Consider the following 12,269-nt stretch of genomic DNA (forward strand, 5'->3'; position numbering starts at 1 on the left):
GCTCCGCGCCCCCTCCCCTCTCCTTCTTCAAAGAAGACGGAGAGCCGCTCCGCTCGCCAGCTGGTCCTGCAGCCAAGCAAGGGTTAACTCGCCGACCCGCAGGCAGATCGCCGTCGACAGCCAATGGCGAGCCCGGACGGCTGCACTTCCTGCGGGTCGACTCCCTCGTTTTAACCCTTCTCCCGCCGTCCTCCTCCTCGCCTCCCTCCGCCCCCTTTTCGGCTTGCAGAGGGAGGGGGAGGCCGGGCTCTGAGCCAACCTCTTTGGCGCGCCGTCATTGGCCGCGGCGTCCCCTTCCCGGCGGGAAGAGCCTCTCGGATTGGCCGCCGGGCCCGCCGGTCAGGGCGCGCTGGCTGAGTCGGCTCTCTTTCGGCTGGGTAGCTGTCAAAGGCGCGAGCGAGCTCCCTCTTTGCCACAGTAGAACGAGTCGGGGAGGGGGGGGGAGACCCGGAGCCAGCCAGCCGCCAGCCAGCCATCAGCCAGCCAGCCAGCAGCCAGCAGCCAGCGAGCGCGGGCGCCCAGCATGGCCACGGCGGCGACCAACCCCTACAGCATCCTCAACTCCGGCGCGCTGGTCCACGCCGACTCGGCAGCGATGCAGCAGGGCGGCCCGTTCCGCAACCCGCAGAAACTTCTGCAAAGTGACTACTTGCAAGGGGTGGCCGGCAACGGGCACCCGCTGGGCCATCACTGGGTGACCAGCCTGAGCGACGCGGGGCCCTGGGCGGCGGCCCTGAGCGGCGGCGGAGGCGGAGGCGGCGGAGGCGGCGGCGGCGGCGGTGGCGGCGGCAGCCCCCTGGACCAGCCGGACGTCAAGCCGGGGCGGGAGGACCTGCAGCTGGGCGCCATCCTCCACCACCGCTCGCCCCACCACGCCAGCCACCACTCGCCGCACCACGCCAGCCACCCCAACGCCTGGGGCGCCACCCCGGCCCACAGCTCGGCGCTGCCGGTCAGCGGCGGCCAGCCCCCGCCGCCGCCGCCTCTGAACGTCTACTCGCAGGCCGGCTTCACCGTCAGCGGCATGCTGGACCACGGCGGGGGCCTGACGCCGCCGCCCGCCGCCGCGCCGCCGCCGCCGCCGCCGCCGCCCGGGCTGCACCCGGTGCTGCGCGACTCGCCGCCGGAGCCGGGCGAGCTGGCCTCGCATCACTGCCCGGAGCACTCGGACGAAGAGACGCCCACCTCGGACGAGCTGGAGCAGTTCGCCAAGCAGTTCAAGCAGCGGCGGATCAAGCTGGGCTTCACGCAGGCCGACGTGGGCTTGGCGCTGGGCACCCTGTACGGCAACGTCTTCTCACAGACCACCATCTGCCGCTTCGAGGCCCTGCAGCTGAGCTTCAAGAACATGTGCAAACTGAAGCCGCTGCTGAACAAGTGGCTGGAGGAGGCCGACTCGTCCACCGGCAGCCCCACCAGCATCGACAAGATCGCGGCGCAGGGCCGCAAGCGCAAGAAGCGGACCTCCATCGAGGTGAGCGTCAAGGGAGTGCTGGAGACGCACTTCTTGAAATGCCCCAAGCCGGCGGCTCAGGAGATCTCCTCCCTGGCGGACAGCCTCCAGCTGGAGAAGGAAGTGGTGCGCGTCTGGTTCTGCAACCGGCGGCAGAAAGAGAAGCGCATGACGCCGCCGGGCGACCCGCCCCAGCCCCACGAAGTGTACGCGCACAGCGGGAAAACGGACGCCTCGTGTCACGACCTTTGACTGTGACGGACCCGCTCAGGACCCGGGGAGCGGCGCGCCCAGCCGGACGGGCGCGCGGGCGGGCGGGCGGGGGTTGAGTCGACCTCACGGCGTCCTTCCTTCCTTCCTTCCTTCCTTCCTTCCCCCCCCCCCCCCCGGCCAGGATTTTCTGACTTACTTAGCAGCCTCATCCATATAGATCAAACAATCATCACCTGAAGAAAAAAGACCGTTTTCTTATCACGTGCCATCGCATCCTCACAACCCCAGCAACAGAAAAACGGTAGGAAAGGGGAGAGGGCGTGGGAAGCCGGCGAGCTCCCCCCGCTTTTTTTTTTTCCTGGCTATAAAGCAATTTTTCTCCTCTCCCATGGCCGATTTTCTATGCTTAAATAGCAAGCTTACCCCCTCGCCCCCCTCGCCGATACAGAGAAAAGGAAGGAAGGAAGGAAGGAAGGAAGGAAGGAAGGAAGGAAGGAAGGAAGGAAGGAAGGAAGGAAGGAAGGAAGGAAGGAAGGAAGGAAGGAAGGAAGGAAGGAAGGAAGGAAGGAAGGAAGAAGGACTGACAAGACAAGACAAGACGTGCCTACGAATAACCTTTCAGCGCCTTGGTGAGATCCGGTGTATTTCAGGTGACGAATCTCGTTTTAAGATAGACTTTTTAAAACGCTTGGCTGGACTTTGCTCGTTGCTAAAAATGACCCTTCGCTCTGGCGGCCTTATGAAGGTCCGAGAAGGGTTTCCTCCACCTAGGATCCCACGTTTGCGATCCATTGATCGGCCCTTCCTTTCTCCTCCGCCCCGCTTTTTCCCCCCAGACTTCTCGCGGAGAAAAAGTGGAGTCGGGCCGGGGAAAGAGATTTTCCGAATTTCCCCAGTCCTCTGCAGGAGGAAGACCAAACTGGAGCTCTTCTTTTTTTTGACCCCAAAGAGAGAAACGCGAAGCGACTAGGCGGCCGTAAATGCGCGTTGCCGTTCTCCTCTTCTGTTGAGTAAGGTTCCGAATTGTACAATGTCAAAATGGACATTTTCTAAGGGAAACCCCTCCTCCTCCTCTCCCTTCTCCCTCGCTTGGCTCACCGTCTCCTTTTCTGCTTTTGGCCCCTCTAAACAAAGATTAAAAAAAAAAAATCCGAAACGTCATTCCCCTATGATCGAAAGACGGCTCTTCCCGGTCCCTGGTCCTCTTCGGCTCGCTGGATCTCTCCTTGGCCGGCACCTAAAGCTTACGGTCTGTACTAAAACCTTTTCCCACTCTCCGATTGGGATCTTTCGCCTCGGAATAAATCCTTGTGCCTGCGTTCCCCGTTGGGAGCCGGAGGGAATCCGGCTGGGGTTGAAATCAATGGAAAGATGGGCGAGTGTCGTAGAGGTTCAAGAGAAGTCGGGAAGAATGGAAGAAAATAGGTCTGCATTCGGTGACCGTTTGATTAACGCGTGGCTGTTGTTGGGAAAAAAAAGTTCGATGTGGTCAAAAAGGATTTTGTTTAATTGTAGTGGTTTAAACCTGGGCCTCCCCAAGGAAAGGAATCGAGCAGATGATTTTGCTGAGAAATTTCTTTCCTTAAAAAAAAATAAAAAACATCTGGGATAGGCAATAGCTGTGCGGGATTGATCGATATAATTTTATGTGTGTGTTTACAGAAGCACGGATTATCGAGTGGCACGCACATGCACAAGCAGACCTCTGGTGCATTGTCTGCGGTCTCTACGTACACGGACCCACCAGATGTGTGTGTATGTGCGTGTAGATATAAGAATAGATGCACTATTGCCGCAAAACAAAACCCCGGAGAGGCCTGAATCTCTAGTGCATTGTTTCTCCACGTGTGTGGCAAAGCAATCGGGAGATTTTCTGCCAATCCTAAAATCCAGAAAATGCTTTCCCTTTCGTCTCTCGGATGGGCCTCCTTAAATTAAGAAAGTTCCACCAACCTTAATTCACCTTTTTAGAAATCGTTGCCCATACCCCAGAAGGATTGATTCTCCAATTTTATTTTTCCCACTTCTTTCTCTCCCACTCCACAAGGCTAATTTTTAAATATTTTTATCCCCCCCCCCGCCCCGCCCCAACACACATGCTTCACAGAAATTCTGAATATGCTTTTAAAGAATCAGCAGGTAAGAACCCCGCTATCTTTCTGCCAACTTTATATGAAATAATAATTAAAAAGAACAAAAAAACTTGTACAGTTTTGTATATTCTAAACGTTTTTTGGGAAGTTATTAATTTAAAAGAAAAAATCATTTAGATTATTCATTTAGTAACTGAGGTATAATAAACGCTATTTTCATTAAAGGTTGCTTTTTCAACTATTTTATTCCAAATTGCCTATTGCAATTACCGACAATTATTTATTTTCAATAAATTCCGCATTATGTTTAAAAAAAAAGTAATAAAAATCAATAAAAAAAATAAGAATACCCGAAGCGATTGTTGTCAAGGGAAGGAAGGCTTAAAACAAATAAATTAAACAAAAAAGATTCGCTTGTGATGTTTGATTGTCAACCACTTTTAGTCAAGGGGCTTTATATTGACGCAATATTTTATTGTTGTAAAGACATACACACACAAAAAGATCCAAATAAAAACATTTTTACAAAGTAAAAAAAAAAGGTTGCATTATTTGTGTGGAGGGCAAATCCAGCATCCTTCAACATCACTTGACACCTTAATCTTTTAAAAATTATTATTATTATTAGGGGGAGATGGGCGGAGATAAATCTAATAAATAAATAAATAAATTATTATTATTATTATTATTATTATTATTATTACTCTTATGGTTAAGCCTTTTTTGCTGACTTTTTAAATGGAGATTCCTGCTTATATGAAATTTCTCAACCATTTGAAATTTCTTGATCATTTTCTTTCCCAACAGAATATAGTAAAAGAGCTTATCTATAAGGCCTGTCAAAAAGCCTCTGTTCCCCCCACCCCTTCCCTTTTAATCACCTGTGCAGGGAGAGGAACTGAGAACAAAATCTTCAAATTAAAAGATCCACGTAAGAGAAGCTAAATCTGCCAAGGGGCTTATTGTTCGGAGGCGTTTGGATTCCCCCCCCCCCCTTTGCTGTTGTTATAGGGAGAGAGGGCTGTTCTTGGCTACAAATCTCTTTTTCCCGAGCTGGATGAGCGAATCGAGACAATTTCATAAACAGATAGGAACGAGGAATTATATATATATATATATATATATATATATATATATATATATATATATATATGCATGTATAATATATTATGCATGCATAATATTATTTTATATTTATGCCATATATATATATCGTATGTACTTATGTATGTATGTATGTATGTATGTATGTCTGCACCGGAGTTGGGGGTCAGAGAAGAGAGGCCGATTTAAAAACCAGCCTGGCCATGACATCTGCTCGGAAGGCGAATATGTGTCTCTCTCACCCAGCTCGGGGAGCCCCCCCGCCCCCCTCCCTCAGTACGACTTCCTTTTCGACCACCCGTTTGGAAGTGACAAAGCAGCGGAACGTGGGGCACGACTTCGGATTCGAGCGTCCGGCTGGCTGTCTGGGTATCTGTGCGCGCGCTCGCCTCTCGCGCGCGCGCCTGTGCGGACTTCTCCCTGCCCGCACCCTGTCTGCAAAGACATAATTCAAAACACAGAAGCCGTCTCGAAAGGGAGGGGGCTGGGGGGGGGTAGAAAGGGTGAAGCGACGGCGTCGCCTTTGTGAGGACAGAGGCACCGGTTTGTGTCGCGGTGGTGGTTGTTTTTGTTGGGGGGGGAGGTTGCGTATGACTTCTAAGCGGGGCGGGGGGGACGGTGCGGGAGCAGGAGAAGGCAGATTCTCCGAGAGAGCCAGGTTGCTTCTCCCCGCGACGGAAGGCAGCGTTGCAAAGGAAGCGGAGCTCCTGGCGCGCCCCTCGTTCCTGGCTGGACCCGCGCAGCACTTTTCAATGCGCAGAGGAACTGTCCGGCCTTTGTTGTCTTCCTTCTCCATCCGGCCAACGGCCTGGGGCAGAGGAGGTGGCCTTGGAGGGGAAGGAGCTCCGCGGCCAGCGAGAGAGAGAGAGAGAGAGAGAGGGAGGGAGGAAGCGCTGCTTGGAGCCCGAAGGGGAGCCCCAAGCCAGGCCTGATTTGCGGCAGATCGCCGCCCGCCCGGTCGCTCCCGTTGTCCGAGAAAGTTCACGCCTCTCCCTCTGGACCCGGCAGCCGCGGAAATGGCTGTGCGAGCAGAGCCCTCGTCTCTCTTCCCCCCGTCCCCAAACTCGAGATCCCTATGGACAAACTGCCCTGGAGATGATTTTGCCGGCGGGGAGTGGGGAACTCGCTCCCCCCTTGCCCCCCTTCCTCTTTCCCACCTCCCTGCGGTTCTCTGGTGCCGGCAGGGGCTTCTGCCTCGTGCAACCCTCACCCCAACCCCTTCCTCTTTGAACTGATCCCCACCGCGTGGGATGCAGAAACTGGTCCCGGGTGGAATTGCTCTTGAGAGGCTAGACCAGGAGCGTTAAGGTGTAGTTGTTGTTCGTTGTTGTTGTTGACTTTGGTTGCACCCAGGGCTGTCTCCATCCCAGCCTAGGGTTCCTCTTTGTCCCCCTCCCCTCCTTCTTGGACTCAACAGTGCTTCTTGACTTTGGTTCCACCGAAGCATTAAAATATGGATGGAGGCAGAGGGGCTGAGGTTCTGTTCCAGCCGAACAAAAAGAGAGGGAGAGAGAGAGAGAGAAAGAGAGAGAGAGAGAGGAGGGTGAAAAAAACCCAGGACACCACAGAAAAACAACAGTTAATCATATGTAATGGGATTGAATACAGCCCCAGTTCCTCCTCCCTTTCTCCCTCAGCCAGAGGTGTTGTGCCGGGAGGAGAGAAATAAAGCTCATGGACAGCAAACTAAACCAGAATATAAGATCATCCATCCATGAGCTCAAAAAAATTAATCTAGACAGAAGCGGGGGGAGGGGGAGAGAGGGTGCAAGGCTTGCTGAATATTTATTTTAATAGCAAGATAAATGATCTGTGGGTATGCATGTACATGCTAGTTCCTCAAGGTTCTTTATATATTATTTAAAGAGAGAGATTCCTATAAAAGCTTCTAGAAAAGAAAAGAAAAGAAAAGAAAAGAAAAGAAAAGAAAAGAAAAGAAAAGAAAAGAAAAGAAAAGAAAAGAAAGAATTAGAAGGAGAATGAAGATTGTGCACCTGCAGGCAAAGACTTCTTGTTAATACTAGGCTGAGTGCAGTGTTTTGTATTTTTTTTTTTAGAAAAAAATGCTTAAGAATTATATTCTCCAGTTCTAATGGAGATCAGCTTTAAATAATGGACGAAAGCTTAAAAGATCGTTGCTTTATTGGACCAGATTGTTATCAAAGTGTGTTTATTTTTCACATAAGTATCCTAAGCCTTTTGTGCTGTCTATAGCCAACTTGCAATAAAAGGAAGGCTGCCTTACAGGAGATACCTTGCATCTTCAAAAATTAGGTCAGGAATATGGGTTCACCCATACTCTCACGGTCTTGGTTGGTTTGGTTTTACTGTGTTGGGCAAAGCCAGCCATTGTGGCTTGCAAACCTGGTTTCTGGTTGAGTGTCATGCAAAACCAGCCAAGTGTGGCTTACTGAATAAGCAAATCAAGCTTAATGTGATGGGAAAGCAATCATGGGAAAACAGACTGGGGAGCTTTCCATAGGCTGGGATGGGGGGTAGACGGTGTGGCCAAGCATTTTCAGAAAGTCCCAGATTCATTCCCTTACTTGTTCTCTAGGAAAAGATCTCAGGTGAAAGGAAATGTCATTTTCCTGAGAACCTGGGAAATCAGGCAGCATCAGTCTTGATGGGGATCTGACCTGGCTAAAGTAGGGTCAGATGATGATCATGCCAACACTAAACCACATATGCTTCATACCAGGATAAAGATTGAGGGAGCCTATCTGGACAGTCTTCTTGAGGCCCTGTAGCTACTCCAAAAATCATCACCTTATTCTCCTAACAAGCCCTTCCATTTTGCCTTGTTGTGTCAAAGGTTGGAGGCCAGTATTTCATAGTAGATATTGTAGGAGAACAGCTGTGTTCTTCTACGGTAGCCCAAAATGAGAAAGAATCTGACAGCACCTTTCCAGACTAACATGCTTTATTAAAAGGCATAAACTTTTATGAGCTAAACCTGTAGCTCATGAGAGCTTATGCCTTGTAATAAAATGTGCTGGTCTGAAAAGGTCTTACCAGATCCATCAGTATGTCATAGAAAATCTAATTCTAAAGCTTTCGTTAAGGTATCCCATGGATTATGAAAGTCTACTTTGGTGCTCTTGGAACTACATTCCCCAGTGTTGGAACTACATTCCCCAGAATCCTAGGATTCATAGTTTTACACAGTGGAAAAGTACCAGGCAAGTGAAGGGTAACTTAATGGGGGCTGTCTTGTTATGGCAGCCAGCTCATCCTGGCTACCTTGGCAAGCCCACCTCTCAGAAGCCTAAATGGACAGTGCAAATAGGCTTATCCATTATGGCAGGCTACATTGGGCTTCCTGAGCCATCGGTTGGGCAGTTTTCTCTTAATATATGCAGATGATATGTATGGAAATCATCATATAGATGGGTAACTTGTGCACAATCTCAGAGAAAAGTATTATGGAGCTTTTATTGATATTCTGTTCTTAAAACTGTTGGCGTTTTGGGAGGGATCCCCTTTTGCTTCGGGGTGACTTATTAGTGTCTCAAATTCTTCTGCAGTCCTATCAGTTCACTTTTCTTCCTCTGGTTGTCCTGCAGGTTGTCATGCAAGGAACCGATTTATTTTTAAGTCCTTGCAGAACAAAAGCTGGGTTGGGTGGTCTGTGTGCCTCTGTATGCATAGATAAGAAAGAGAGAGGAGATTATACAGCAAGTTACGCCAGAATGTAATTTGTTTGGCTCTGCCTTAGCATATGATGTGAATTCAGCCCTTGTGGTTAATAAACCATGGTTTATGGCTTACTTATTCCAACTAACCATGGTCCATTACTTCATGAAATGTGAAATCCAAAGAACTTGCTTGGGTGCTGCAGTTTGATAGTCTCCGTTTTGTATACAGTGTTTATCTGTTAATTGGACCTATCCTCATAATTGTAGAGGCATTGTTCACACAAAGGAAAGATGCACAACTAGGATCTCTCACTCTTTCTATGCTCACAAACACATGCACACGCTTAAAGCCATCCATGTAATTAAAGTATTGTAGCACGAGGGACACATTGAAACCATCTAGATAGGTCACCTAGGGGCATTTATTTTCTATCTATTATTGTATTATCGAATCTCTATATGAAAGATTGAAATGCTCCCCATATTAACAGGGTCTACGCTATTAGTTATTTTCATGTTCAGATCCTTTGGTGTAATTTTGATGCTCTGCCAGTCCTATTTTTGTGCAACTGGAAGATTTCCTTTTGTTCCCCCCCCCCCCACCTCCCCAAATACTTGAATTTAATTCAGCTGCAGCCAGATAAGGAATAAAATGCAGATGTAAACAAAGGAGGTTTAGAAGAACTTTTTAGAGGAACATTGCTGCTAGGAAATCCATTTTAAATCCATTTAAAGAAACCAAAACAAAAAAAAAATCTTTTGCATTGTAGATATTAAAATCTGGTATCTGTCTAACCAACGGAAACTCTTTCCTGCCACCTAATGTTAAATATTGTTCACTGTCAGCATCCTTGCACTGGTTTATTCTAACATGTTCATAACACTTTGACTAGCATAAGACAATTATATATGCTTGAAGGAGACATTGCAAGTTAATTAGCCCAGGTAGAATTTCCAGATTGGCTGTATTTTCAGTATTTTCTCCCCCGAATTTCAACAGTTCACCAGTTCTTCTGATCAAGAGGGATTGCCTGATAAAAACTCTCCAGTGTGGCATGCATTGATGCATTTTATGATATGCAGGGATGTGTGTGTGTAGACAGCAACTTTTAAATGGCGAATTGGATAAGTAACTGGATTAACTGACATTGATTAGCTGGGCAGCAAATTTTGGTTTAATGGCCTTAGATCCAAGTCAAGTCATTCTCAAAACTGAAATCAATGGGGTGCAAGTTAGCCACCACTAATCTCTGTCCCAATGGGAGTATCATGCACATGACTGAACCTGGGTGCCTCCCCTGCTTTAAAGTGCAAGGCTGATAATGTTTCCCTGAAATGAACATTTGCCAGTCCCTTACACAGGAAAGCCTCTTTTAATAGGATGCCCGGCAGGGGAAAGAACACACCTTGCATGCAGTAGTTGACAAGGAATGGAAGGGTTTTCATTGGTACCGAATGAACCATTGAGTGTCAATGAACCAAACATTGAAATCATTGGCTGAAGGGTGGCTGATTTCTGCATATGCGCACAGCTTCTCCAAACAAGGGAAACAGCTGCCTTCAGAAAGGCTGCCTTCGTCCACATTCAAATCTGATCAGTAGATTAATTAGTCAAGCTATTAATTTGGTTAATCAATTAATAATTCTTTAATCAGGTTGCAGCCCTAAGATAGATAGATAGATAGATAGATAGATAGATAGATAGATAGATAGATAGATAGATAGATAGATAGATAGATAAGAGGAGAAGCTCTCTCTTCTGGAATCAGCCAACAAGCTTTAGAACATGCACTCAAAAATCTGTGTGTGCATCTGTGTGTGTATGTATGCATGAACTCTACAGACGTACTTATGTTATATGCATTCTATAAACATAGAGTCAATTGTTCTTAGAAATGCTTTAGTCCCTACTCCCTTATGATTTCTGAAAAATTGGTATGTTAAGCCTCAGCCCTAACCATGTTTTTGTCTCATAAAAGTCCCAGATTGCTCTGTTCTAAATGCTGAAGATATTTTGACTCTTTGATGTAAAAAATGTCTTTTCAGTTTTTTTTAAATTGGCGTATCTCAAGCTATGCACGCATGGACTGGTTTTTTTGTTTTTTTGTTTGTTTTGAGTGTCCCAGACAGGCTCCTTTAGCAGAACACTTTGAACTCCTTATTTTGAAGGAGGTTAATACCAATAATCTACATTTTGAGGGACTTGAACACAAGATTCTTCAAAGAATGTTGATATCTCCCTCTTGTCTCTCAATCCAAACTCAGCACCGTTTCATCCATATTGTTGAAATTGCATTATTTACTGACTTCTAGTTGGGAACGGGCCCATTCAGGTGGCAGACACCTAGCCCACTTTGGCCAATCTTGAAAAACTAGGCAGGGTTAAACCTGGTTAGTATTTTGATGGAAAGTTATCAGGAGGTAGCAAGGGTGTAAATTAGATTGGGAAGATAGAGATGATAGATAGATAGATAGATAGATAGATAGATAGATAGATAGATAGATAGATAGATAGATAGGAAGGCAGCGGCAAACCAGTTCTGTACTTTTTCAAGAAAATACATTCATTCAAGCTTGACTCAGAGCAGGGTATGTACATGGGAGATTAAAAAAAAGTCAGGATAGTGACTGAAGCCTCACCCTTTTTTACCTGCTGTTGTAATGTACTTTTTTGACCCCCTCCCCCTGCACACACCCCTGATTCAGATATTTAATTCTGTCATATGGAAATGAAGGAAGCTGTTGATTTTCCATCCAGGTCAGATTTACAGTATTTAAGGCTTAAATTATTCCATTCCTTTTGCACATCAGTGTGAAAATAGACACACAGAAATTCCTTTCATGTTGTTGTACCATTTTTCTTAATATTTCCTTTTTTTCCCCTAAGCTAAGAACTGCATTACCAAATCCAGAGCAAATAACCATACTCTTCCCCCCCCACCCCCCCAGGATAAGTAAACTGGGATGGTTTGCTTAAATATACCAATAGAATAAAAATATATCTCATTCTACTTTCAGAATGCTTCTCAAAAATCACACCTTTTTCTGCAAATGTAGATTGAACAGCTAAAGCAAGCCCTGATTGTGTCTCTGGGCATTAAAATATATGCTATGGTCATTGCATCAATATGGCCTAAGTGACTTCTTCGGTAGATTTCAATCGGTCCATCAACTCAGTTGGCCCAACATGAGTGCAGGTAATCTCTACACAAACCTAGCAACAGTGAAAAACAGAGCAATCAGCTGGGGCTGTAGTCCTGATTTCATTAATCTTCCCCAATCCTTGTAGGGGAATGTGACCCAGCGACTATTCTCATGAAGCCATTGTACAGCAAAAGCAAGTGGTCAATTCTATCCAGGACTAAAGACGTTAACATGGCAAAGCCATGATCTGAAATGCATGTACAAAGACCCAAAATCCCAATGGGTTTTATGTTGGAAAATGCTGAATGTGGAAATGTACAAAAGGATGGAATACTGGTTGCTAACTGGAATCTGGACAGAGGAAGTGGGTTCAAATTTGTATTCAGGGCAAACTAGAGGCATTTCTTACTGTAGGTCTTCTGTTTATTTTCTCAAATGTAACAGCACTGTAGCCCATGCAGATCAAAACCATGGTGTGTGGGAACCAGGCATGCTAAATCTTCCCCTTGCCCCTTTGTTTATAAAAATTCCACCCCTTCCATGGATGTGGATGTTTAAAATAACTCTATGGTTATGTTTATAAAAAGTCTACTTCCCTCCCACTGGGCACATGAAAAGGGAATA

General features: G+C 46.9%; 1 protein-coding gene across 1 annotated transcript; it reads left to right on the top strand.

Moving 5' to 3' along the window:
* The first annotated feature begins 523 nt into the window (after positions 1-523).
* On the top strand, positions 524-1,705 carry POU3F4 (POU class 3 homeobox 4). Its single transcript, XM_088151665.1, has one exon. It carries the CDS (start codon positions 524-526, stop codon positions 1,703-1,705), a length of 1,182 nt encoding a protein of 393 aa, XP_088007791.1.
* The last annotated feature ends 10,564 nt before the right edge of the window (positions 1,706-12,269 follow it).

The sequence above is a fragment of the Python bivittatus genome, unplaced genomic scaffold (assembly GCF_059951505.1).
Source record: "Python bivittatus isolate LINGU-HERP-01145 unplaced genomic scaffold, Pbiv_v1 ctg000670_np1212, whole genome shotgun sequence".
NCBI lineage: Eukaryota > Metazoa > Chordata > Lepidosauria > Squamata > Pythonidae > Python > Python bivittatus.